Source organism: Brassica rapa, chromosome A05, assembly GCF_000309985.2.
Source record: "Brassica rapa cultivar Chiifu-401-42 chromosome A05, CAAS_Brap_v3.01, whole genome shotgun sequence".
In the NCBI taxonomy this organism is placed as follows: Eukaryota; Viridiplantae; Streptophyta; class Magnoliopsida; order Brassicales; family Brassicaceae; genus Brassica; species Brassica rapa.
The window spans coordinates 4,983,204-5,010,344 of record NC_024799.2 but is presented as its reverse complement, the minus strand read 5'-3'; the positions used below and the strand labels follow the sequence as shown (position 1 = coordinate 5,010,344).

Genomic DNA, 27,141 nt, shown 5'->3' with positions numbered 1-27,141 from the left:
AAGAGTGTAGACAAATACGTATTATGTGAAATAGATATATACAGAATACTACAATAATAGCCACCCAAATAAAAATAGAACAAAGAAGTTGACACCGAAAATAACCAGGAGCATGCTAGTGTTGAACCATGACACCCACCCATATCACATAAAAACAGATAGTGATCACTTTTCATTTTAACAAAAACATAGTAGTAGTCATATATTGCGAGCAGCTTTACAAAATCTTGATGCTTTTTAAAGTACATAAAGTGGGACCAGACTGGACCATACCTTGTAGGCTACTAGGCTGTAGCTGTAGTTGAATACTAGATAGAGAGATTCATTATTCATAAATAAATAAACAAACCTAAAAGTCTTCGACTTGATAAATGAAACAGTTGTATTTGTATACTTTGATTTAAATGTTATTTTATGTGACGTAATTTGATAGTGTACCGTAATGGGGTGTCTCTCGAGCTAACATGAGAAACGCCATTGATCGGAGAGTAAAAAATACTTTTTTGTTTCTATCCTTAATTGTATCAGATTTTGAGGTATGTAAGATCTTCAAGATTGTAATAGCTCTTTCTGTCTCGTTTGTGTGAGGGTTTGTAAATTCATCGTTGTCCACTTGCGATTTCATTGCCAAATCTTACACGATTGATAAATAAAAAAATAACGAGTTTCTAAAAAGCAATGATGGCCCAGTAATAAATAAGTACAAAGATAGATATGTGGGTTCGAAACTTAATTACCCTCTTGTCTTTGGATTTAAATGCGCCATATATAATTCACTCGATACCTGCTTTTCAATTTATTTATACTTATGGAGTACATCGTTCCACCCCTTTCCACGGGACTTGGAGTAGTAACTGCAACAACCAAATTAATTGCTACATTAAGTACACCCTCGTGAACAATATTATTATCCACATAGTATTTAATAACACTTTTTTTTCTTTTTTCTTATATGTATCCATGCATCAGTGTTTTAAGTTAATTAGGGTTGGAATATGATTTTTTGTGTAATTTGATAATTCTAATAGTTGAGAGTATTTTACAATATAACTAGATTTAACAAATTTTATCAAATATTTTTACATTGATTTTCATTACTTGTGAGACCGGTCTAACTTTTAGAAAAACTTGTAATGCTCTACTCAAAAATATAAATTTATGCCTTCATTCTTCAAATAATTTTTTTTATAATGCCTTATATACAACTAATTTTTTTGTAAAAGTTGGGATGCCCTAACCGACCGATTCCTTTGCTTGTGCATGCTTGTGTATAGAATTATATTGACTGTTATAAACTTTTAAAGTAAGAAACTAATGGTGATATGAGAAAGGGGAAAAAGAATCATTTCAATTAGGACAATTTTTTTAAACAATTCTCAAGAAGCAAAATGACCAAAAAAGTCTAGTTTCTACTATTTACTTTATAGATATATAAATAATAAAAATATTTTCTAATATAATTTTGAATATATGTTTTAAATTTGAACTTTTGTTTTTAAAAAAATATTGTTAAAATTCGAAAATTCTTTTTAATAAAACTATTTTTACAATTTTTATTTTAAATTTTTAATATTTTTTTTAAGATTTGTGATTCGTATTATGTTAAAATTATGATTTGTATTATTTCATTCTTCAATTTTGTGTGTTTTTGTATGTGAGTGTATTTTATTACATTGATTTCAAAAATCATATAAGTATAGCTGATATTTTAAAAGTTGAGTATCATGATTAAAATAAACAAAGAAAATTTACGTCCAAATAACAATAGATTTTAGTGGAATTTTAAAATCAATGAAAACCAAATTTTTCAACAACAAAAGATTTTGATTTTTGAGTGAAATTTTAAAATCTTCACCCTAATAACGATAGATTTTACTTAGATTTTAAAAATTCACAAACCAATAACACGATAAAATCTCGAAATTTAACAATTATTCTAGAATTCTTTGGCCAATAACTCTCTATATGTATGCTCCAGTGTTCCAGTATTCATATATACACGCGCCCTTGTATATTTGTTTGTGCAACCATTAGATATGCATACATGGACCGGGCGTGAACTACCAAACAATTTTGACGCCGCAAATGAAGACGTTTCTATTCGATCGCTGTAGCAAATTTCAAACGTATGGCTTAAACTTAAAACTAAATGAATCACATGTTATAAAATCGGTTAAATATTCAAGGACCTAACAGAGACACGTATTCTACGACTATGGTTTTAGGCCTTTGACCCGCTCACTATTATTCTCCTTTTATAACTTTATCAAATATTCAACGTATGGTTTTGACAAAATTGCCAAAACCTTTTGTACGTAGTTTCCAAACCAACCAATAATTTTCAGATAAAACTTAAAGCATTTTTGTCAGTCTGTCCATATAAATTCATGGCCACAACCACAAATAGTCAAAATACTTAACTTCGCAGTTTTGGACAATGACAGACATAGTTGGGACATATATGTGGCAGAAATTGGAACGGCGGGATCATGGTTATCGTCTTGACATTTGGTTACCTACATAGGTTCTTATTGACAAGGTGAATATACTAAAAAAATTTATCTTCGGTTTAGGTCAACTGAAATGTATATCATGACTATGAAATTTATTGCATTTTATCAAGACGATTTTATTTCTCGGATCATATCTCAAATGTAACCAGAGGTCATTCAACTCTGAAGGGTGCCAATAACTTTTCCTGAAACTACCAAAACCCGAAAAATAAACACTGGACACAACTATCAGTGCAAGATCAACCCTGCTCAAAGATATAGCTCGGGAAGGTTATTAATGGAGAGAGGAGAAAATAGCTGATAGATACAGAGAAGAAAAACGTTAAAAACTCCTTTTTCAAAAAAAAAAAACGTAATAAAAGTTTACATGATTTTCTGACACAGAGATTAAGGAACCTCAGTTTCATTTTGAAAGCAGTTAGCGTTACTATGGAAGCTTGAAGTGCTTTTACATTGTCCTGAACCCACATATCCCCTAATCATGAATACAGTTGCTTTCCCTATTGTATGACTTCATTTCCGAAAAGAACGGAAACAAAATTCATGAAAAACTCTCACCATGACAAAAACACATTGTTTATGAAAAAATGTCGAGAAGAAAGACTTATAAGGAAAGTCTTATCTGATAAGCCATATCAGATAGTGTTTGTTGATCTGACCGGGTAGAGACGTATAGTTTTACGCTTATAAGAGAGACTTACTGTATGAGACACTTATTTCTCTTTTTTTATTTCATTAGACACATCTCACTTGAGGGACATTTCTTCCTCTCCCTTCCTATGTGTTTTGACTCATACACCCTTTTGCTTTGGTTAGTGATGAGTTAGTTTTATTATTATAAAATGGCTGCCAGCTTTGTGGGGACCAACGTGTTTCCTTAGATGAGATATTAAGGTTTTTGTTTTGGTTTGGGAGACAAAAAGCCACCGTAGGATTGAAAGCGATCCAATGGTCGGGGCTTACTGTGTTTGAAAAAGGTAGGTCAGGTAATAAATGCATGTTATCTTCCGGGTTGAAGGAGAAGGAGCTGCAGCAGGGAGGCGAAGAAAGGTGAGTTTTTAGTTGTTTCTTGTTTAAAACCAAAGACGTAAAATCTGTTTAGATTTGCTTCAAAACGTTTAACTATAATCGTTTTAATTTTGAATTTTTGTTTTAGTTTGTGAAAGAGCTAGCTTTGAAGATGGACGACCAATGTTTGGTTCTAAGTGGAGAGTGGGTGTGTGGGGATGGAGGAAAATGGGATTTCATCATTGAGAAGCATCGAATGGGTCGTATGGTGCCTGTGTACGAGGGCATTGGTTGTGTGGATCTTGAACGCAACGTTCTGCGGGAGTTTGTGGTCGATGAAGCTCGTTATGGTGTTTTGTTGAGCTACTGGCCACCAACAAGCCTGGAGCTTGCAACTGGGATTAGGACCCCACCGGTGCTGATTACAAATGATGGTACTGTGAAGTATTTCTGCAAGCATCTTAAGGTGACCGGGGCGATGAATCTGTTTGCTCAGTTTAAAGAGAAGCCAAAAATTGTGGACAGTGATGTTGTGGATGACACAGATATGGGATTTGTGTCACCAGATGCAGCAAAATTTTCGTCTGGGTCATCTAAAAGGGGTTGCATTCCACCAGCTGCTTCAGTGAATGCGTGTGAATGCTTCGTATATGACGTGCTACAGGGCTAAGGAGAAAGCAATTGTGGGTGTGCGTGGTTCTGATGAAGATGCGTATCTGAAGCTCCCTGAGTATCTGTACATGCTTAAATTGGCAAATCCCGGTACAATAGCGGATTTGGAGACAGATTTAGACGACGATGGCGATGAACGTTTCCTTTACTTGTTCCTTGCATTTGGGGCTTCAATAAGTGGTTTTAGGAAGCTTCGCCATGTGTTGGTGATAGATGGTACCCATCTTAGCGGCAAGTACAAAGGAGTTCTCTTGACAGCTAGTGGGCAGGATGCAAATTTTCAGATTTTCCCTCTAGCTTTTGCCGTTGTGGACGCTGAGGACGAGGATGCTTGGACCTGGTTTTTGCAGAAAGTGGAGAGGATTTTAAGCGATTCCCCCAGTCTAGCCATAATATCAGATAGGGCTGTGTGTATTTCCAATGCTGTGAGCAAGATTTATCCGCAAGCCAAACATGGAGCTTGCATAGTACATTTGGCAAGAAACGTGAATTCAAGGTTCTCAAGTAAGCACTTGGCAGAAATGGTGACCAAGACAGCCATGGCGCAAGAGCCACGTGAGTACAAAGATCTTTATGGGAAGATCAGGGCCGCTAACAGTGCATGTGGGGTGTATTTGGGAAAAATAGGTACAGCTCGTTGGTCAAGAGTAAATTTCCCGGGTGAAAGATATAACATCATGACTAGTAATATTGCTGAGCAGTTGAATAATGCGCTATTGGAAGGTAGAGGAGCCAACATTCTAGAGTTGATTAAGTTCATTCAGAGAATGATGACTAGGTGGTTCAGTGCGCGTAGGAGGAAGGCGGAGAAACACAGTGGCGCTGTTGCTATAGAGGTGGACAAAGAGATGACAAAGAACATGGCGACTGTTAAGGGGAGTTACATAAATTCTGTCAATGAGTGGACTTGTCAGATTTTAGGAAAATTTGGGAGGTCAGACAAGGTTATGCTAGCGGAGAGGAAGTGTAGTTGTAAGTATTTTGATAATATCAAAATACCCTGTGGACATGCAATACTAGCAGCTAACGGGCTTGGAGTGTCAACGGAAACACTGTGCGGTCATTGGTACAAAACATATGTGTGGAGGGAGACATATGCAGGTGTGATAAATCCAGATGAAGATCCAAGGAATGTAGACATACCTGAAGAAGTAAGCAATATGGTTGTATACCCTCCCATCACAAAGAGGCAGCCTGGGCGTCGTCGCAAGTCACGCATTCCCTCCACGGGGGAGATCAAGGTGAGTTAAAATGATTTATTAGACATAAAATGTAAAACGGACCGTTACTGATGAAGAAAGGGTTGTTTGTATTGTTTTAGGTACCGAAGAAGAAGTTGAGTCAGAACAAATGTGGGAGGTGTAGGGGGATTGGACACAACCGGACTAATTGCGCTTGTCCTATCTAGGCGTGTAGCTGAATGAAGTTATCTTGTGGATCATTACGGCGGAGTTTGTTTTTGTATGTCCGATGCTGAGGACATAAGTTGTTTTGTTATTGTTGTTCTTGATGGTCCTTTTTTGAAACAATATATCTAGAGCAAACAATAATGATTTAGGTGATGAGGCATGTTTGTTGGATTTCAGATATCTTCTTCGGTGATTTATTAGATCCTTATTAGGTGTTTTTTGTAGATGTGGACAAGAAGATATATGTGGTTGTTGCTTTGTTTTATGTTGACTACATTATGGTGAGGGATGGTTGTTGCTGTGTTTTATGGTGTTCACACTGGAGTTGTACTTATGGAGACTAGTCCCGAAATGAAATGAAATTGAAAGTACTAATAAAAGTGCAGTAGGGTAATGATCGAAATCATAGTAATCTTAAACACAAAAACATTAGGTGATAACATAGACGAAGAGTCTTGCAACAAAGACATAGGCACATCCAAATATCATCTAATCTAGTTGGTCAACCTAGCGTAGATCCATGCCATTGTTCCCAGTGCAATGGCTGCGACTGCAATGTTGGTCAATGGGTTGTACGCAGTAGCGGCCATAGTTGGGGAGGCAAGAGTAGATTCTGTGGTAAAAGCAGGGCTGTCCTGAGTGCAACAGCTGTCGGTCTTGGCATCCATTAGAATTTTGAGCTGATGGAGTGTTTGTTCGATGTGTTTGGCCTGGATTTCCAAACGTTTGGATGTGTAAATCTTGTAAGAGTCGACATCTTCCTTCAGTTGGGAGTGCTTTGCATCTACCATGTTGATCTCGTCTACAATGGCTTCGTCCACCCACTTGAACAAGTGGTGCTCGGTTTTTCTCTGATAATGAGAACGAAAATGAGATCTATGTTTTTTAAAATATGTAATGAGACAACAATAGAAGCCTTTAATTGAAGATTCCTAATTGAATGTACCTTAAGCCCAATCTCGCAGCGATAGAACCTGCGGAAAAGATTCTCCTTTGTTTGCGCGCCGAATGTAGTCAGATTAGCTCCACACCAACAACGTGTGGGTATCCCAGTTGTTTGTCTCCCTGTATGTGACCGTGAGGAGGAAGAGGAAGAGCTCATGATTAATGTAGGAGATTTGCACAGGGTGGGTAGGTAAGAGGTGAAATCAGATTTACTTTAGCTGAGAAGTAGTGTAGCTGAGAAGTATTTAGGGATTCTGTAGTTGAGGAGACTTAATGGAATTGAATATTACGATGAGGTCCGTGATGCAATGTAGGCTGTGGTCGTGGACATGGAAGATGATATTGTTTTGGGGTAGTGGATGTGGACATGAGAAAACTTTGATTGATTTTAAGCGTGAAATGGGGTATAAAAATTGTTCACTTTGCACGCTATATATAGTAGAGAATCGATCAATAGCAAATGCAAACGTTTCCATAATAGAGGCCTGAAAATCAAGTCATAATACATCAACAAGTCTAAGCGCTTTCAAAGTTTTAGAAAGTGTTATATAACCGAGAATAAGATAAGAGAAAAGGCAGGTGTTGTGCCAAAGAGAAAAAGTCCAGAACCCCAATATATTACACACAAAAGGTGGGGTGGAGACAGTAGTTGTAGCTTCTAATCATAGTACGCAGGCAGCACCATGGTCTTGTAGATGTCCATTGCGTACTGCTTGCGCATGTCATCGACAATCTGGTCTGTTATGCCAGCCATTCCAGGTGATGTATCACCATGTGAGTGCAACTCTAGGAACTTCATTGTCACAGGTCCGCAATCGCCGGATCGAGTGTTGATGTAGATGTCTGGGATACGGTTGCAGATAAAAGGCTTGACACCTTTGAATTGGGTAAGTTCACAATTGGCAACTTTCCTGACAAGGTAAGGGAGGCAAGCAAGTACGGGTTTCATCCACTTAGCCATGCGTCTTGCTCCGTTCAAGGTGGGGAGAGGATCAAGTACTTCAACTAAACCCATATCAAGATTGATAGCTAACCCAACCCAGTGAGACTGGTTCCATAGCATAGGGGTGTAGATGGTGTAGATATCCTCCATCCATTTCTTTCCAGGGCACAGAACAATGTCGATCAATTCCTGGGGCCAAACGAAGCTATCCTTCTTTTTCTTACCACACTTGTTGAAATCGTCCCAAATGTCGTTGATAGCTGAGCAAAAGATAGGTGGGGCGAAAGCTGCATTTTCAGTCTGAAGAATGTCGGAGTGTCTTGCTGAGAGCATGTGGACGAGAACTTGCATTTGCTGAACATGTAACAATGTTTGGAGTTAAAGGAAGATTAAAACAATACATAACAGGCTTACATGTAACAGAGAGTGTGACTTACGTAAGTGGTTGTCCATTGTTGAGGGTCTGCGATGTCGAGAAGAGATTTGTTGGAAAACTCGAATTCAGATGGAGTACAATGGAACCTGTGACAGGCAGAAATTGAGTGAAGAAGGGATGGAATGGAGATGCACTGTAAATATTGGCATGAAAGAAGTAAGGAATTGTTGTTAGAAATATCTTACACATTCATGTTGGCTCGAAGAATTTGTTGGAAAAGGTCCCATTCCTTCTGTGGAAGTGGGGTGATGAGATCCAAAGCAGGAATCACTGGAGATGCGATGAATTCCATAGCGAGAAGGTCCTCGAGTTCTGATGGAACATGTGGCGGGGGGTCTTTAGTTTGAGTGAGATCGACGGTGGGGTCGTCTGCAGCCAGTTCCTGTTAAAGTTAAGTGATTAGATGATATAATTATACATGTCTACTATAAGTTACTGAAAGTGTTCTTGGTTTCATACCTCCTCAGCAGAAGTGGGACGCCCGATGCCTGGTGGCGAGATAGACGAAGCTGTGGCTTTAAATGCATTGGGTGTCGTTGCGTGGCTAGCGAAACCAAGACCACTTTCATTGCTCTTGACCGGTGATGTTAGTGAAGTGAAAGGAAGTGGTGAGAACCGTAAACGAATGGCTGTCGAAGAGGATGGACCAGCTGTATTGTCGAATATTGGACCTTGGGAAAGAGGTAGGTCAGGGCTGATTGCGTCGTATATCCTGAGACCATGATTGAGGATGTGACTAATCTCGGGGCTGTTTGGGTGATCAGCTTTATCGTAGATTTTGGATGGCGGGTCCCACCGGCCGGGGAATAATGTGCCGAAAGTACGAGTCTCGGTGGGCTTCTGAATGGTTTCGTCAGGAACAGGACTCTTGAGGATACCGTTGTTAGGTCCATTGTGACTTGTTTTAGTTGACTGAGAATGTAGGTGCACAGCTGCTGTTTCCTCATCCATAACATCCACAACCTATAATGCAAGCAAACAATCTCATATCACAAATGGGGGCCAAAGAGAATAGACCAAATTGTTGACGTCCTCTGATTAATATAAGTAAAAAAGTGTATTCGTGAACATCACCTGGTCCGTAATATTCTGCTCATCATTGTTCACCTCGTCTGATTTGTGATCAACCAAATTATTGACGTCCTCTCGATCGTTGTCAATAGCATCGACGTCCTACAATGATAATGACTTAGAGTTAGTGAAGGGTCTCCAAAGAGAAAAGCGCTTAGTCACCATATCGAGATGATGGAATGAGAAGAAAGACTCTAACCTCCGTGTCCAGAACGTTGGTTGTTTTAAAAAGAGGCTCGACCTCGTCGTGTGATATGTGTATCTGTGAGACGGGGACAATGACTGGTTCGTGGGCCACATCATCCGCGGGTTCCAGCTGGTGGTCTAAGTGAGAGTTGTGGATGGTGTCTTTATTTTTTTCCATACAATCGAGAGCCTACGATGAGAACGGTGAAGGGGTTGTAATGAAGTTTTACAAAATAAAATCAAACGATAGGTTGTAATTCGAACCAAAAGATGATTGAACTTCACCTCGGAGGCGTGGACAGTTGTGGTGTGGACGGTTTTGTCGGGAATGTCATCAGGAGTAGTGTTCATGTTTTTAGAAGCCTGGCGGTGGATATGAGCTTCGTACTGACTTATGAGAGGTGACTGGGGGTCCTCATGATCATCTCTCTCCATATCATCACCCTACAGGGACCCAAAAAACATTGTTCTTTTTAGATAAATTATTTTAAAATAATTGGCTATCGTTTGGAGGGTGATTGAACATCACCTGATCAGTTGGAAGATCGCTAGCGAGAGGTTTGACGGGTGCAGTCTCAACACCGCTCTGGTGTGTGTCAGGGAAATCCTATAAGTAAAATCGAAAAGGTCAAAAATGAACTTTTAGAGAACATTATAAGGGTCGTGCTGAACAAAACAAAAAGATCAATGCTGAACAAAACAGAGATCAAATGTGTGTGAACATTATACCTGATCGATGGGTGCTCCCTGATCTTCATGATGAGATGACCGTTGTTTTTTGCAACGAGATAGTACTGTATGAAATGATGATTGCCTACCATGCGCTTTTCTCTTCTTCTGATTTAGTAAATTTTGCATCTGTTTCATCTGCTTTTGAAGTACCAAGACCATCTCCGTTAGTTGTTCGTTGGTGAAAGTGTTGACGTTTGAGCGTGTAAAGTAAGAACTTATGCGCCTTTGCTTCCTTGAAGACGTCTCCTTGTTGATGGTCGGCTTTGGTTTGAGAGATTGTTTGACACGAGTGAGCTTCTTCTTCCCGTGACGGTGACCACGAGCTTTAGGATTTTTAAGTAGAGGCTCTGTTGTTACCCCACCAGGCCACATAGCTTTGTTGAACGTGTACTTCTCAGATATCAAGTGTTCCAGGTACATAAGACGGTCATCCTTGGTTTGGTTGGGCCAATCTCCCCAACCAGGCTCCGATTGGTTTTCGATAGCTATGACCGGTGAGACAGCAAGCTGAAAAACATGATTAAAAATGTGAAAAATGAGTTTTATATAAAAACCGTGGACGTGGACATTGTTCTTCACATTATCTATGTTTATTTGACAATTACCAAAAACATTAGAATTTGAGAATCTATACTAGACCGGTACTTACATTAGAAGAGAATTCGACACGCCTAATATCAAGGAAATTTATGGAGCCGTGCTGGGGTAGGTAACCATCTTCAAGGTCCATAAGCGTGCGGTTATCGATGGGAGCAGGGATGAAATGAAGCAGTTGTGGGATGGCCCGGAAAGCAACCAATTGGAGTGTAAAAGGGAAGCCCTGCAGTCTGAAAGATCGCTGCTTGAGTTTGTGCACGAGCCAAACGATAGGATCCTTGATCTTCGGTGGAGCAGGCTTGGGTGGTTTCATGCAGGAGATGGTCTTCAAGAATGATTCTCTACCCCAAGGAAAGGAGAAGAAGGTTTTGAGACTCGTAAGCATTCTCACATATCGAGGAGTGGGGCGTGGGACTTGTTTGTGCGCAATGAGAACGCCGTCGACTATGATAATCAGAGCTATATGAATCTTCTTCCAAAACAACATGTCCTTGTCTTCCTCAAGCATCTGACAGAGTTCAGCTATAGTTATCATGTTCTTCTCCCCGAAACGTTTCTGCCAAACTACATCTTTGCCCACTACAACAGCCTTGGCGGTGTCGGGATGATATCCTTCTGTAAAGGGGGAACAATTCAGACCTGTTACAGCTCCAAACTCTTGGAGACCGTAACAGAAAGGGTTTTCACCAAAAACAGAGAAAAGCGTATGGTCGCCTCCGCATATCAGTTGGCGTGAGAGGAAGGAGTGAATGAGCTTTGTAGAGATAGGAGCTTGTCGGGAAGGGATGTCGAATAGCTTTCCGAAGCAAGACTGTCGGATGGTTTGGAACTCCTTTGTGCCACTGAGAACACGACGAAGGAATGGTAGGATCTCCGGTGAAGAATATATGTTAAGTTTGTTGATGGGGAACCTATCAGTCGCAAATAGCCTCAAAGGGAGACGATGATCCGGTTGCATGGTTCCTGAAAAGAGGGAGGAGAAACACATTAGAAGAAAACCTCTGTAAAAATGGAGAAGAAAATCGGAGGAAAAATAAAAAAAAAACCAAGAAAAATGTAACTGGGTTCAACAAAAACACCATAAGAAGAAGGTAACTGGAAAACTGTTGTAATTGAAAAGGTGAACAGATAAACCGAAAATCCCCCAAAATGGTTTCCCAAACCCTAGAATTGAAATTGAAGAGATGAACGGGGCTACTCCTGAAATTATGAAAAAGATTAAACCTTTACAAAAGAAGAAACAGAAGTGGGGGATACTAACCGGAGGAAGACGGCGGTGGGTCTGAGTCCTGAGAAGCGGCGTTCTTCTTCTTCTCCTTCGCCTGAGAAAATGAGGGGTTTTTTTTCGCCATTAGACTTCGTCGACTCCGTGACAGATCCGGTTGGCTTCCGGCGATGAATCTTCGTAAGTCTGTCTCAACTCGATTTCGAGAATGGTGGAGCTAAGGTGTTTTTGGAAGATTTGAATGTTGGAGCTAAGGGGTTTTCGAGAATGGTGGAGCTAAGCCTCTCTTGTTTCAAATATGTCTCGATTTGTCCAACACAGAATCAGAGAAAAAAAATAAAAAATGTTGAACCATGGTTACTTTATCAGTGGTTAGGTAAGTGTGGTGTGGTGTAAAACGAGGGCAAGAGTGACTTTAGACAAAGGTAATGTGTGCTCCATGTGGGATGTGTCTAATGAAGTAATTCATAAGACATAATGTGTCTTAGAGAGTAAAAAAATCCTTAATTATCTCTTGTTCTCCTCTTATTTTCATTTGTTCAATCTTGTTCCACCATTCAGTCTCGTCAGGAACTTTCATGACGTAGAGTTTTACGCTTAATTAACATCTCTTGTTCTCCTCTTATTTTCATTTGTTCAATCTTGTTCCACCATTAAGTCTCGTCAGGAACTTTCATCTGAAACGAACTGATGCATATTAATTAGTTTCTTAAATACACACTCCCAATACGCCTAAGACTATCATCAAACTAGTCTGATTAGTTTCGTGGAGTTTTACTATTACTCTTTTTATATTTTCCTTGTCCAGGAGTGCGACACAACCACGAAATCAATCAACAAACTAAGTTGTACAGACAATGCAGGGGGTTCTCTAAACTTAAGCTTGGGACCAACACGATCAAACCCTATATAGTAAATCTAACTAACGATGATTAAGCAAGCGTTTCAATATTGAGCAAAGGAGCTCCGGATTCTCATATTAAAATAACTTTATATTTCTATTAGAAGTTTAGTATCGATTTCTAACAAGCGAAGAGCTAAAGTGGAGAAACGAGTAGAGTTCAAACTATATATCCATTATCTTAGCCTGTTGCTGGCGCAAACGCTCGGCTCTAACGGATCCCAGCATCTTTGTTCCCCACGTCCACCGCCGCATCCGGTCGCGGTGGGGTAGAGAGGCAGGGAGATCGCTGACGTTTTTTTGTAATGTGCGTCACAATCACACTGTACACAAAAGGAAACTTAAACCTAGTTTAGTATCAACATTCAACTATATAGATTACCAAAAAAAAAAAACATTCAACTATATATCAAATGATTAAATGAATCTACCACTACATTAAAACAATCTGTCAAAATCATCACCCAAAGATATGCCACTGATCTTTTTTTTTCTCTAAATTACTAATACGAGAACTATAAATAGATGTACATAAACATTTATCAACTACGTACTAATGCTAGAACTATAAATAGATGTATATATATCTCAAGTTCTGAACTAAGGACCCGACTGGTTCAAACGCAGTTGTTGCGTTTGCAGGAGTTTGCGGATGCGGGTGGTTGCGGTTTCAAGTATTATTAAGCGTTTTGTATGACTGGCACAACGTTTGAAAGTTGTTGCGTTTGCAGGATATTTGTGACTGGTCGATTATAAGATATTGCAGCGGTTTATTAATAAATTACTAATATTAACATATTATAACATTATAAATATATAAAAACACATTATTTAATAAAATATAATAATTATCAATATAATATGATAAATAATAATATTATGATTATTTATTTGATTTTTAAATTAGTTGAAAGTTATAATTTTAATTTTTTTTTTTGAAGATTTATATTAAACTTTAAAAGAATTTTTTGTTTCATTTTATATGTGTATATCTTTATATATGTATGTATATTAATTTTAAAAAATTCTAATGAATAGTTAGTTAGTTTAAAGTTTTTATAAAACAAATTATGATACTGTTTGTGAATTTAAATTAATATATAAAATATGTATATATTTTAATTTATAATATTTCCATTTTAAAATTTTAATTTTAAAAATTTTAAATATTTTTTTAAAAAAAGTTATATTTATTTATCCATCCGCAACCGCAAACGCTTGCTAGAATTATCTTTTGCTTTTAAGAGGTTTAGAGCGGTTTGAAGCGATTTGTAACGGTTTGTATGATTGTTTCGAAATGCTGTCAACCGCTACTAACCACAAAAGCTTCATTTGCGGATGGTAGCGGGAAAACCAATCAGACTCGAAACGCTCCTTCCAACGGTGACATGCCTAAAACTCAAGCAAGCATGTAAATCTAACAAGTAACAACGTCACAAAAGAATACCAAAAACCTTTGGCTATACATTTTTGAACTTTTCAAATCTAGGTAAGATAGCTCAAGCATCGTAGTAAGCTAGAAAGACCGGTCTTAGGCATAGCTCAGTAAGGTATAAATATTAATCTTTAAATTTTAAATTTTGAACAGTCAATATACATATTTCTATGGTCTTTAAATTATTAAAAAAATATTAAAATTTATAGAAAAACAGTTACTAAAATCTACAGCTGGAGACGGCCCTAGGATAAAATTTATATAAGAATACCATTCTTAAAATGTATGATGTACACGTTTATATCCGGTTTTTGTCTTCATCCTTATATATATATATATTCAAATTGAAATTCAAATATACCTGTATATACGTTTTGTTTTGATGTTTCTATCATTATAAGCGTTTTGTTTCGTATTTTAAAAAGAAAATAGCATCAAGCAGGCATGAAATGGCGCATTAAGGTTATTATAACAACTGTCCACCAAATCGGGTGTGACTGGTGCAGTATCTTATTAGGCCGTGAAGTGTCAAAATAGAGAAGACGATTATCATAGTTTTATGTATGATTTTGGCTACTGTCCTTTTCAATCTTTCTTTTGTCGAACATCTAAACTTAGGTGACATAGATGTTAATTTCTATAAATGTTTACATTTAATTTCCTCGAGTAGTAACGAAACAATCTATCTATCTATACTATTATTTAAGAAGTGAATTTGCTTACTTGTCATCTTTTTCATGATTTTAGTTAATTTGCTTACTTGTAATTTTTTTTATGATTTTTAGATAAATCATTAGTTTAATTAATATTATTATTTAAATGTTTGCTTACTTATCATTTTTCCATGATTTTAGTTAATTTGTTTACTTGTCATTTTTTCGATGATTTTAGAATAAATCATTAGTTTAATTAATATTATAATTTAAAATTTTATTTTAAAATCTATATATTTATATGATATTAAAGATAATTAATAAACATTAAATTATGCTACTGATATATATATATATATACACTATTATTTAAAAAAGTATATTTTAATATATAATTATCATGATATTTAGGACATTTAATTAATAAATAGATATTAACAATTGATATTGACAACATCTACTGATAATATAATCATTACTTTTATCTTGTATTAATTTATGATTTTAATGATTAATATTATAGCCATTTCTTTGATTTTTATAGGAAATATTGATGAAATACAAAATTTATATGTAAGTATTTTAATATATATGAATTAACCGATTTCTTTAGTTTATTCGGTTTGATCGCTTAATATACTCAACCATATTCATATACTGCGGTTTCTTAAAAATTACATCCATTCAGTTTATTTGATACTACCAAATCAAGACCGTTTTTCCAATTTCGGTTTGGTTCGGTTTAAAATGGTTCGGTTTTGCCGGATTGAATAGTCCTAGACTATTGTTAAGTTATTAATGTTTTATAGTTGTGATATTTTTTATAATCCTTTCCAGTACCACATGATTTCTTTTCAGTCCAAATACTACATTTATTTAATTTCAGATACAAATTTTCTAATTTAATTATTAGTATAGAAAGGATTTGATCCAATATAACATAATTTAGTACATTGATTACCAATATAAATATTGAAGTTTTATAATTTATAACATTTAAATTTTGTAATTAATTTAGTTATTATTATTTTATAAAAATAAACATTAGAATTAAAAATTGTTAGATATACAGATATATTAATCCGTACAAGGTGCGGGACATCAACTAGTTATATATTGTTATAACCGAAAATAAAGTTTATTGTGGCATCTTTAGAGAATTGTTTTTCAGAGGTCAAATTATTTTGCTGCTTCAGGTTAGTGGAGAGATCCCATAGTTTTGAAATGAGAAAAACTAATATTAAAAACAAATTCATCTATGTTCTTTTCAAATTAAATGTTATATAAACATAAAATATTGTATTATTTATTTATTCTAAAAGAATTGCATCTATAATTTTTATTTTATTATGTTAGTGTTATTTACAGAATTGTATATAAAAATTTAATTGGATTCTATGATATGTATTCAAAATACATTAAAAATATATCAAGTAAAATAAAAATTGATAACTCTTTAAATCTAATATTTTAATATACATATATTAAAAAAAACTAATAACTCTATAAATTAATAAAATATTATGATTTCAAAATTATTAATTATAAGAATTTTAATTTAATAAGAGTTAAATCAACATTATTTATCTAATTTTGGGTCACAATCTTATCATGAGAAACTTAATATATGAATTAATGTGTTTTTTCTTATACAACTTATATTTACAATATTATTATTAGTGTTAAATTACATTGTTTTATTATAGGATTATCATAAAATATTTTTATTAAGGTATTATTAATTAAATTTTGTTATGTTTAATATTTATCATTTGATATTTATTTTATAATAAATATTGTTGGACTCAATTTTGGTCAATACCGAAATGAGCGACGATCAAAGGAATGAGCCGAGACAGGCCGAGGCCCATAACAAGAATCAAGCTCGAAGAAGGAATCGCAGAGATCGCATAACAAGAAGCTGAGATCACGGAGCTACCACGGGGATCTTGGAGTCGACTTACTATAAAAGAAGAAGAAGAAACACGGAAGATGACACGTTGGAAACCCTATAGAAAGCTACACATTCACATCGATCTTGTTGTCTTCCCACTTTTAGATTCTCTCTTTATCGACCTCGTTTGTATCACTCGATCTAGTTCAATTCATTGTATTTGATCCCAGTTATCAATAAAGTATATTTTCGCCTACCTGAAACTATTTAACATCGTTGTGTTCTAAAGATATCGTTGCCCACATCATTTGTTTTCCCTAGATCAACCCTGATCACTATCAAATACTTTGTGTAGATTTTAGGTTATACAAATATTAAATAATATTTAGTATTTGTGAATATTACCACAGAAAATTTTGATATGTATATTGCCCTCAAATAATATGAGCTTTAATACCGGTTAGAAAATTTTCAGTGCAAAAACAATAGTATTAATATAATGTTTTAGTGTTGGATTGAAAATGACACTGTATTTCTCTTAGCGTGGACTTAGATGATCTTAAGATGATTCAGTACCCAGTCATATTCAAATATGTTACCAAACCTCTCTATTATTTATATTCTTCCTCCTCTAAAACACATTCAATAAAAACCATCACAATTACCGCAATCGCCATGAACACCTTCCAACCGCCTCCGCCTCTGGTGATGCCGGGCTACAACCACCTCCTTGGCACAGAAGACATCGTAGGATTCAGATACAGAATTGGATTCTCCATCGGAGTGCTCCTTCTGATCATCACCACAATCACCCTCATCTCCTACTTCTGCAAACGTAGTCAGCTCTCTTCTTCAACGTCATCACCAGATTGGGCACGTGTGCATCACCACTTCATCATCGACGGTCTGGACGATGAGACTATTCAGAGCTACCCAAAGATCCTCTACTCAGAAGCAAAAGTAAATTCAACGTCGTCGTGTTGTCCAATATGCTTGGGAGACTACAAGGGGAATGATCTGCTGCGGCAACTGCCAGACTGCAACCACTTCTTTCACCTCAAATGTGTCGACATGTGGCTTAGAATCAATCCTACATGTCCTGTCTGCCGTACTTCGCCGCTTCCTACTCCTCAGCCCACTCCCCTCGCCGAGGTTGTCCACTCAGCCTCCTCCGTGGCCACCACCAGGATGTCCTAATTATTATAAGTCGAAGTCAAGCCTAACCTTCGGGATATTCTTCTTTACTTCCTATACAAGTCTTCTTTTTTGGTCATTGTATATATTATTTGAAGCCCCAAAACATGTAAAAGGAAGGAAAAGTAAAGCTTAATTATTTCACATTTTTGTTGGATAAACTGCTTTGATTTTTTTTTTGTCAAATTGAATTTTACATACGTACGAAGAAAGTGTAATTGGAGTCGTGTTGAATATCATCGAGAGGGACTTGATATGTGTGTTTCTTCATTAATTCTTGGCTCGTATTTAAATTTTGGGCTCTATTGTCAATATATACGGTATATGATATGAGAAACTTTTAAGAGTAAGAGATCCAAAACATTGACAAAAAGAAAGAAATGAAACACTCGAAACGACTTTTTTATCGAACCACAACTGTCTGGAATTAAAGTCAAGCATTTTAAGAGTAAAAATATCACACCAAATTCATTTCCACATATAACTTTAGTTTTTAGTTTGAATTGTGTGTTTATTCACGAAACACTTTCTAAGATAGTATATATTTACATTTCACACTAATTACACACCTTAGCATTCGAGAAATGCACATGTAGTCTCCCATAATCCCATTTATTTGTATGTTGTATATATCTTCCTTAACATAATTTATATCCATTGGTAACAAATACTATAGTTTTGAATCTTTTGATGTTTTGGAATGGAATGAATGCTAAAATCGAAGTAGAGTGGACGGCAAAACACAAACAAGTTGGCTCAAGCCCATCATAATTTTCACGACGAACAAAAGGCCCACAGAGAATTAATAAAAACACGACAGATGAGCTGCTAAGTTCTTTTTCTTCTTCAGGAAAAATATTATAGCTCTGTAAGGTTTTATTTTATAGCTTGAGATTAACAACAAATATTCCATGATTTCTATGAAATGTATTGATTTTGCCATCTTTAGAGTGTTGTGTTACTTGCATTTTCCTGTGTAAGTATTTGGATAACTGCTCTGCTGGTTAGTCTTTTATGCCTCAAGAAACTTCTTCTTTCTCTATTGAGTACTTTAACTAGCTGTAAGTTCTTAGTATCACATGACAGGTTCTGTATATGAAGCAGCTAGCTTCTTGTTTGTTTGTTGCTTTCTGTCATCTTTGTAGTGTTTTCATTTGTTGTTACTTGCATGTTTTCTGTATATATACGTGCAGCTAAATTTTTGTTTCTTTGTTGCTTTTGTTCATCTTTGTAGTGTACTCGTTGCTTGTTTCTAGGTGCCGAATAATTCTTGGATTCCGTTGTTATGATGAATTAAAACGTTTCCGTATGGTTATCGATGAACGTCTTGTGCATCGTTTGCAAACAACTCTGAAGCAGACACGAGAGAATAATATCAATCTCTTCAATCAACTCCCATGAAAGTTGCTCCTCATGCGCCGCTATCTACTTTTTAATATACATTATCTATTTCACTAGTTAGGTTTCAAACGAATGTTCGTACAATATATCTCTGAAACAATTGAGGTTTTACAAAAAAATTAAAATTGCTAGATAATGCAAACGTGATCAGTTTTCCTTCTTCTTGCGTTAACTGTGTTTAGAACATTTATAACCTCATTTTACTTTTGACTTTGGTTTACAGTTACTTTTTTTCCAGTCTTAAATATTTACCTCTATTTTTAAGTATTCAGTTATTTTTTCTTGCGTTAGCTGTGTGTTAAAGCGTCTCTAAGCTCATTTTGTTTTTGACTTTGTTTAACAGTAAACTTTTCCAATCTTAATATTTAACTCTATTTTAAGTAATTCAACTATTTTTCGTTAATCATTTTATTTTCTTAATAATTTTATTTATTTTTAAATAAAATTAGAGTAAAACTTAACTTAATTGTGGAATTACTTTATTGTTTGTCTTGTGCAAGAAATTACTTTATGTTGAATAATAGTAACTGAGATAAAAGGTTTATAAGTATTATTATATATCTTTATTTTTGAGTAATAAAGAGAGAGAGATGGACGTGAGATGTGAGTGAGAGAGAGAGAGTTATATGATTGACTTTTTCATATATGTTATAACAAAGGAGAGCACAAAGATATTTATAGGGAGAAGAGGTCGGTCTATTTAACCGACTCCAAACTACAAGATAAAATAAGAGATAAACATTATCTCTTCAAGTAGATAATCATATTTGATATTATATTTTTAACACTTTATTGTTAAAAAGGAATAATACATTAGACCGAAACAAAAACATGGAAACACTGTGGGGCCCGTTTCGGTGATCACAATCTCAAAAGATCTGACGGTGGGAAATCACAGTTCACTACCTACGTGGAACAGTCCTTTTTTGGGTAATAAGAACGAGACAGCTCAAGCGGGGCTGGATGGGGCCCAAATACGAAGACCAATCATGTGAAATGGTCGTGACACGTCAGCAATAACGGACGGAAGAGTGGGGTCCGCACGCGGCGGGTATGTCGTGGGGCTTGTTTGTTTGTAATGGGTTCGCTGTAACGGGAGACCCTCACTCTTCCTCTCCCCCACGTTCTCCGACACTGTGCTGCTTTGTCTAATCTCAATTATTTGGCTCCGTCTCTGGTCTATTGACCATTCTACCCTTCACTCACTCCCTGGACCGTTTAATGACTTTTTTGGTTGTTGATTGCACACACATATTGCGTAATTAACTATTGTAAAATCTTTGATAATCTAGGCAGAGTCTCTCAAGATTTTGATTTGTTTTCCGAATATGGATGGTTCTGAAAAATATGTTGGAGATACAACAATAAGATAAAAAAACCCGTAAGATATTAGTTTCAAGTTATTGCATATGGAAGCTGAAACTTTCATACCGATATACGTAATGAAATGTATGAAGATATACATAATGATTTATTTTTATATTTTATTAAAAAAAAAGCAAGTAACAAGTTTTTTAAAATTTTCTTCCTACAACAAATTTTAAGAGAAAATTAAAACAGATCAGTTAGCATGTAATGCTTAAAATTAATAACTTATAATTGCGATTTGTGTTAAGTTAGTATTATCATGAAGGTGTACTGATTCGATGAAGTTAGTTCTTATATTCATTGTCGACAACAAAACTTATGATATAACATTATATAAAAATAAAACTACTAATTAGCCGTCTTATAACAATTTTGAAAAACAATTATTATTCGGCGAAGAGTCTTTAAAAGGTCAAAGAACTTCCAAAAGACTAGGGGCGTTTTAGTCATTTGGTCGTCGTTTTGTCTACATCTTCTCTCATTTGACGTTGAAAAAGCCCATCATCTCTCTCCTTCTCCTCATTCTCACGCAGATACATTACAAGACTCGCTCTTTCTTCTCTCTTTCTTTTTGACACAAACCATACTAAAGCTTTTTTTGATAGAAAAGCATATACCTTTCTCAATCAACTAACGAGGTAATATATCTGGACCTTTTTTGCTTATTATTCATTCAGTGTGTTCTCACTTTTGTCTTAGGAACTTGTATGATTGATTCTTAATAAACTCTTTGTTTTAGCTTGTCCTAATCTTGAATTGACATTAGCAAAGTTTTAACTTTCTGCTGAACAGTTGATGATCATAGTTAAGAGTTTTGGTACAAGTGAATTATTATGATTTAATGCTTAAAACAAGCTTTAAATTCGATTTGATACTTTGCTAAAACCAAATATCAAGTGCAGACAAAATTAAAAAGTAAAAATAAAAGACTTTTTGAGTGTTCTTTTCAATTATTGTTGACATCACAAGCATTGCTATGTTCTTAGGATCAAATGGAACAATGGGTGGCTCCTTGAGAGATTAAAGATCTACTGAGCTGAAGTTCTCTTTCATCATCTTTGTGGGACAATATATACATTTTGCTTTGTGTCTGAATGGCGTCTGAGAAACCCGTCCAGGATGTGACTGATGTTACTGAATCAAAGAAAGAGGAAGAGAATGTTGATGTTGTTGAGAGTTCCAAAGACAAGAACATACCTGATGTTCTTGACTTATCCACCGAGAAAACTGATGAAAATGTTCCTGTAAAGGTAATAATGATTCTTACAGAACTCGTGTATTTGTCACTAGTCTAACATCTCTCTCTCTCTCTCTCTTGTGTTGTGCTTCTCTGCAGGAAGCTGGCCTCCCTGAGCCTGGGACCTCAGTGAAGAGTAAAACAGCTAACAAAATTGTTAAGAAGAAGACAGGGACCTTTTCAAGAAGCCCAAGGTTCCTTTCTCAGAGCTCTTCGTTTCCAGCTAGAGGAGCTCGTGATGACATCACTAGAAAGAGCATTGATGCAACAACAACACCAAAGGCTAGCTCTAAACCTGTAGTTGCAAGTGGTTCCAGACCAAAGGCAATGGCATCTCCAAGCAGCGGTGTTTCCACCAAGCGCAACAGTTTAGTATCTGCTCCCCTCAAAAAACAAACTGTGGTAAGTACACTGAGCTGTGGTCTCAATATGTCTTGTTATAAGCAATATTCTTATCGGTTTCTCCTTGTACTGTGTCAGCCTGTGAAACCTGTTTCTAAGACTGCAGCTAAAGTCCCTGCTTCCAAGTGAGTCAAATTGCTCTCTTATTTCAAATATGTATATATATAAAACCAACTAAGCCAATATGAAATTGCAGATTGGTGGTAGATGAAGGTTCTAAATCCATTAAAGATGAAATGGCAGGCAAGAACACTGAAGATGCCCCATCAACAACAGCTGTGTAAGTCCTCTTTTTATGCCTGGGATTTTTGTCCTAACCGGCCAAACCAAACCAAAGTTTTTGGTTAGTTCGGTTAGGAGTTTGGTTCGATTCAATAGGTTTAATAAAAAGTTTGGTTTCTGGTTTGGTTTCTGGTTTGGTTTGGTTCGGTGATCATCGGTTTTTCTTTCAATAAAAATATATATAACCAAACCTATACGAAAAACCTGAACTGAACTAATCTAACTAACTAGATTTTGAACCAAATTTAACCGAACTTATCCGAAATTTTAAGAAAATTAAACCAAATCGAAATCAAAAACTTTGGTAGAATTCTCACAAACCGGACTAACCAAATACCGAACCTAATTTTATTTCGGGTTGGTAAGATTTATGTCGAACTGTACTCACCCGAACCCACAGGCTTACCTCTTTGTGTTGGATGTGGAAGTACTGTACATTAAAGAGTGAATGCATCTGTAACTTACAGGGTGGCAGAGAAAGTATCTAAACCAGTGAAAGGTGAAGTGGCAAGCAAGGAAGATGACGATACTCGTTCGACCACCACTTCGTATGTCATCTTCTTCATGTTCTATTCTATGTTTGTTAATGACATACGTATATAATGTTTGGATGTTGCTCAGAACTTCAACACCTCGTGGGAGAAGAAGCAGCGTTGGGTCTGCTTCTGGATTTTCATTTAGGTTGGAGGAAAGGGCTGAGAAACGGAAGGAGGTTGCGCTATGCTTACAACCTTTTTCATTTGGAGCATTTTAGAGCAGATTATAGTCTCCTCTTAACTTGTGTCTGGTTTTTTCAGTTCTATATGAAACTAGAAGAGAAGATCCAAGCTAAGGAGGTAGAGAAGACAACATTGCAGGCTAAGTCAAAGGTTAGTTAAACACATCTTCTATAATGGATGCAAACTCTTTCTTATTAGTCTGACATCTTCTATAATGTATTGGTGTTTGTTCAGGAGAGTCAGGAAGAAGAGATCAAAAGGTTGAGGAAGAGCTTGACGTTCAAAGCTGGTCCCATGCCTAGTTTCTACAAAGAGCCTCCACCTAAGGTTGAATTGAAGAAGGTTTGCTTCTTTGCTCTTTCTTCCTGTGTGATCATACTTGTCCTGATGTTATGTTGATGTGTGGTTCGTTGAAATGTTGTAGATACCAACTACTCGTCCTAAATCTCCGAAGCTAGGACGCAGAAAGAGTAGCAGTGATGCAACAACAGGAGGTGAGACTGGTGCTCCTCGTGTGACAAAACCAAGAGACTCACCATTATCATCATCATCATCTAGCTTGAAGAAACCCATAACAAAGTCTCAGCCAAAGACTGAGTCAGTGAAAGTCAAAGAAAGGAAGAAAGAAGAAGCAGAGAAGAGAAGAGAGGAACAGAAGACTTCTTCTACTGTGGCTGCTAAACCTGAAGAGAAGAAAGAAGAAGCAGAGGGAGAGAAGGCTTCTTGCGTGTCTGTGGCTGCTAAACCGGAAGAGATTAAACCGGAATCCAACAACATCCAAGTGAAGGCTGAGATTATGACTACTGAAGTTGCAGTGGGAAGCTGATAAAAGCAAGAAAGGCTTTTGGATCTTGGAATAAATCTCTTATCTCTTCTTCTTCTTTTTCAAAAGCTTTAGTGTGAATAGAGTTTGCATTGCGTCATACTTTGAGAGTTACTCTCCATTTCTTCAGTTTTTATTTTTTTCTTTTTGGAAATTAAGCCTCAGATTGTTTCTTTAAGATATGGTCTTTAATATTTGTTGGATTCAAAAAACTGTAACTTATATTTGTATAATGAGGATATATGTGTGAATTTGAAGAGTGAAACAAGTGTTTGAGTTGTACAAATGTTAAATATCAAAGGAGGATGGTGGTGTTTAAACTTACTAAGGTCAGATACAAGCAAGCATCATCGGTGGTGTATTCTGTTTTTGCAACATGTTTGTGGTCGGCTAAGTGTTTATGCTTGGAGTTGTTAACGGTTGGTTTTGAGTCTTTTGACTAACGTTGGATAAATACTTGGAGTTTTCAGCTAATGAAGTATTTGGAGTTTAATAAGGCCGAAATTGACCCAATCAAAAATAGATTATACTTGGTAGTTGTTAACCATACACGATTTTATGATCCAAAATGTAAAGTGTACCTCTTAATTCTCACAATGTTTTATATATGTAAGACTTCTTTTATGGATCGATGAACACGAAATGATATGAAGAAAGACAAAGTAGAAACGGTCTTAGTATTACACTAAGACACTTGATAACATTTTGACTTTGACTAGAGAAGGCCAGCATACTACACATTTGTGAATTTTGAGTAAATGAAAATGTCGCTTCAAGTTTTTTGGCTTACTTATTGGCGACTCCGAGCAGTCAAGTGGATCCAAGTTTAGAGATCTGATTTGCATAGGCTACTGATTATAGTGATCACCGCGGACAATTAGGTAAGAATCACGATGATCCAAAGCCTTTTAAGTCCTGCCATTGGCTTATAATCTGATTCTTGGGTTCACATGTTTTTCTTCTGTTTTATGGGAGCATTTGGTTTCTCGAGGTACAATTCGACTTTGGGCTTTAACTTTATATCGCCTGTATACATTATCTTCTTGGCCTCAAACGTGCTTTAATGTACCACGCTCGTGACAACAAACACAAACCCCAAAACGATACCTAACACTACTCCTATAAGAAGAATTGCAATAATAGTATCACAGTCTGAGTTGGAGACACTGGATTTTTTATGATTTTCTTTTCAAGTAACAAAATAATCAACACTTATGTACTACGCTTCTGTGCACAACAACTAATCATTAATAATATTTCTTTCTTTCTTAGAAAAATACAATCAGTTATGTTTTCTAGTACTCCCTCCGTTTCACAGTAGTCACTTATACACTTTTCAAACATATTAAGAAATCATTAAAATTCATTTATGTTTTCATTAATAGCACAAATCTAACCAATATTATTTCAGATAAATAGATTTTTATAAAATCAATGCATTTTGCAATTAATTTTTAGTTGAAAGATTGTATAAATTGCAGAGACGTTTACATTCAGAGACACTTTGTGTCTTTTGTTTACGCTCAAAGACACATAATAGATATGACACACATTGTTGGGACAGGTGTCTTTGTGGTGGACAAAAATACCCTCAGCTTGTTAACCAACGTGAATGGGAAAAAGATGTTCCCTTTAAAGAACCAAACCAAATATTTTTACTGGTTGAAATAAATGAAAAAAACTAAAAAGTAAAAATAGTTGTAAACTCAGATTTTTGGATTAAGCATTTGTAGACAAATGAAATATGGACATCTATATTGTGGATAGAAAAAAAAGGTGGATTAATGAGTTGTGAACACGTAAATTACAAATGAGTTGTAGAAACAAGAATTATGGACAAGCAAAGTAAAATCTGTTTAATTATCTTTTTACTTGTTATATGTACATAAATATAGTAGAAAAGTTAAGTAAATCTGAAAAGTCATCGAGCACAATCAATAGAAAATTTATGGACATAAAGAATATGGACCCAAGAAACGTGGACACTTAACAGATACTTATGGATGGATATGTATGGACGCAATGGTTGTGGTTACGGTGAACAGTTGACAGGGAATAAACTATTTTTCTCCCTTCTTTGCTAATTTTAGAACAAAGAGACGAAAGTTGAGATATATCCTTAGAAACAAAACAAAGCTAAAATGGTTCGATTTTGAAGCAGAAATTGCACCTTGCATGTCAAGTGTTTGTGGAAACGAAAAGTTGTGGACGAGTTAGATATGAACATACACATTGTGGATGGTAAAATTATGGACACTAAAAAATGTGAACACATGAATCAAGGTTTTGTGGATGAAGATCTTGTGGATAGGGTCTTATGTTCAAGATTTTGTGGATGAAGATTCGGCAGCCACTTCCACCAACCACCACCATTGTATCCATACTCACGTCTTCCACCATTGCCTCCACAACCACCACCGCCTCCACTGTGGTATCCACCACTTCTTCCACCATGCCCTCCACGTCCACCGCCATCGTTTCTACGGGACTGAACCTCGAGAAGAATCAGAAAATCAAAGAGAAAGGTCTGGGGAGGTTTGATTTGGACCGCAAAGCTCAAGAACATTTGGGTCGAGAAATGGAACTCACGATGATTGGGTTAAACAGAGAAGCGTAATCGGAGAAGAGAGTCAGAAAATGAAAGAGACAGGATTAGGGTTCATCGGGTTCGTCGGCATATCCGAGAGAAAGAGAAGATTAACAAGAACCGTGAAAAATGAAAAAAAGATAAGGTAAACGGAGGGTTTGTAAAAAGTAAAAGATAAGAAATCTGTTTGGTTTTGGTTAACTAGATTGGTCTAGTTGGGTAGGATTTCTATCTAAGTGAAGATGACTCTAGTTAAGGGTTATATTAGTAATTCTAACATAAGAAAGTGTGTTGTTGTATCACAATGTGTCTTTTAGTGATATTGAGAAGACAAAATGTGTCTCTGAGGGTAAAAATTTCTAAATTGCATTGGTATTGTAGAATAACATCATTTTCTTATTATTTGAGGAGCATTATTTGAATCTAACCTTCCTCTCATGTGTTATTAACAAAAATGCAATTTCTTATGTGGCAACACTACAATCACTCTCACCCCTATTAATTAATT

General features: G+C 36.0%; 5 protein-coding genes across 6 annotated transcripts; 3 read left to right on the top strand and 2 right to left on the bottom strand.

Annotated features, from left to right (window-relative positions):
• Nucleotides 1–1,634: 1,634 nt before the first annotated feature.
• On the bottom strand, nt 1,635–11,561 carry LOC103867325. The gene is made up of 2 exons (XM_033291549.1): nt 8,112–11,561; nt 1,635–8,012 (listed from the first exon to the last, which is right to left on the bottom strand). The coding sequence occupies exon 1, from the start codon at nt 11,498–11,500 to the stop codon at nt 10,544–10,546; it is 957 nt and encodes a 318-aa protein (XP_033147440.1). The 5' UTR covers nt 11,501–11,561; the 3' UTR covers nt 1,635–8,012; nt 8,112–10,543.
• Nucleotides 3,507–5,601, top strand: LOC117134122. Its single transcript, XM_033291900.1, has 4 exons — nt 3,507–3,563; nt 3,670–4,109; nt 4,186–5,434; nt 5,515–5,601. The coding sequence occupies exons 1-4, from the start codon at nt 3,507–3,509 to the stop codon at nt 5,599–5,601; spliced, it is 1,833 nt and encodes a 610-aa protein (XP_033147791.1).
• Nucleotides 6,097–6,704, bottom strand: LOC103867795 (uncharacterized protein At4g04775-like). Its single transcript, XM_009145884.2, has 2 exons — nt 6,549–6,704; nt 6,097–6,453 (listed from the first exon to the last, which is right to left on the bottom strand). Exons 1-2 carry the CDS (start codon nt 6,702–6,704, stop codon nt 6,097–6,099), a joined length of 513 nt encoding a protein of 170 aa, XP_009144132.2.
• Nucleotides 11,562–13,694: 2,133 nt separating the features above from the next.
• On the top strand, nt 13,695–18,107 carry LOC103867324 (RING-H2 finger protein ATL70-like). Its single transcript, XM_033291553.1, has one exon. The coding sequence runs from the start codon at nt 17,185–17,187 to the stop codon at nt 17,815–17,817; it is 633 nt and encodes a 210-aa protein (XP_033147444.1). The 5' UTR covers nt 13,695–17,184; the 3' UTR covers nt 17,818–18,107.
• Nucleotides 18,108–20,971: 2,864 nt separating this feature from the next.
• LOC103867323 (protein WVD2-like 4) lies at nt 20,972–24,314 on the top strand. 2 transcript variants are annotated; one of them, XM_009145376.3, is made up of 10 exons: nt 20,972–21,221; nt 21,570–21,833; nt 21,920–22,222; nt 22,301–22,347; nt 22,419–22,502; nt 22,972–23,052; nt 23,126–23,216; nt 23,302–23,373; nt 23,458–23,565; nt 23,648–24,314. In XM_009145376.3, the coding sequence occupies exons 2-10, from the start codon at nt 21,678–21,680 to the stop codon at nt 24,047–24,049; spliced, it is 1,344 nt and encodes a 447-aa protein (XP_009143624.1). In that variant the 5' UTR covers nt 20,972–21,221; nt 21,570–21,677; the 3' UTR covers nt 24,050–24,314. The 2 variants fall into 2 exon arrangements, with proteins under 2 accessions (XP_009143624.1, XP_033147438.1); XM_033291547.1 differs by having other exon boundaries at nt 21,065–21,221; nt 21,576–21,833.
• The last annotated feature ends 2,827 nt before the right edge of the window (nt 24,315–27,141 follow it).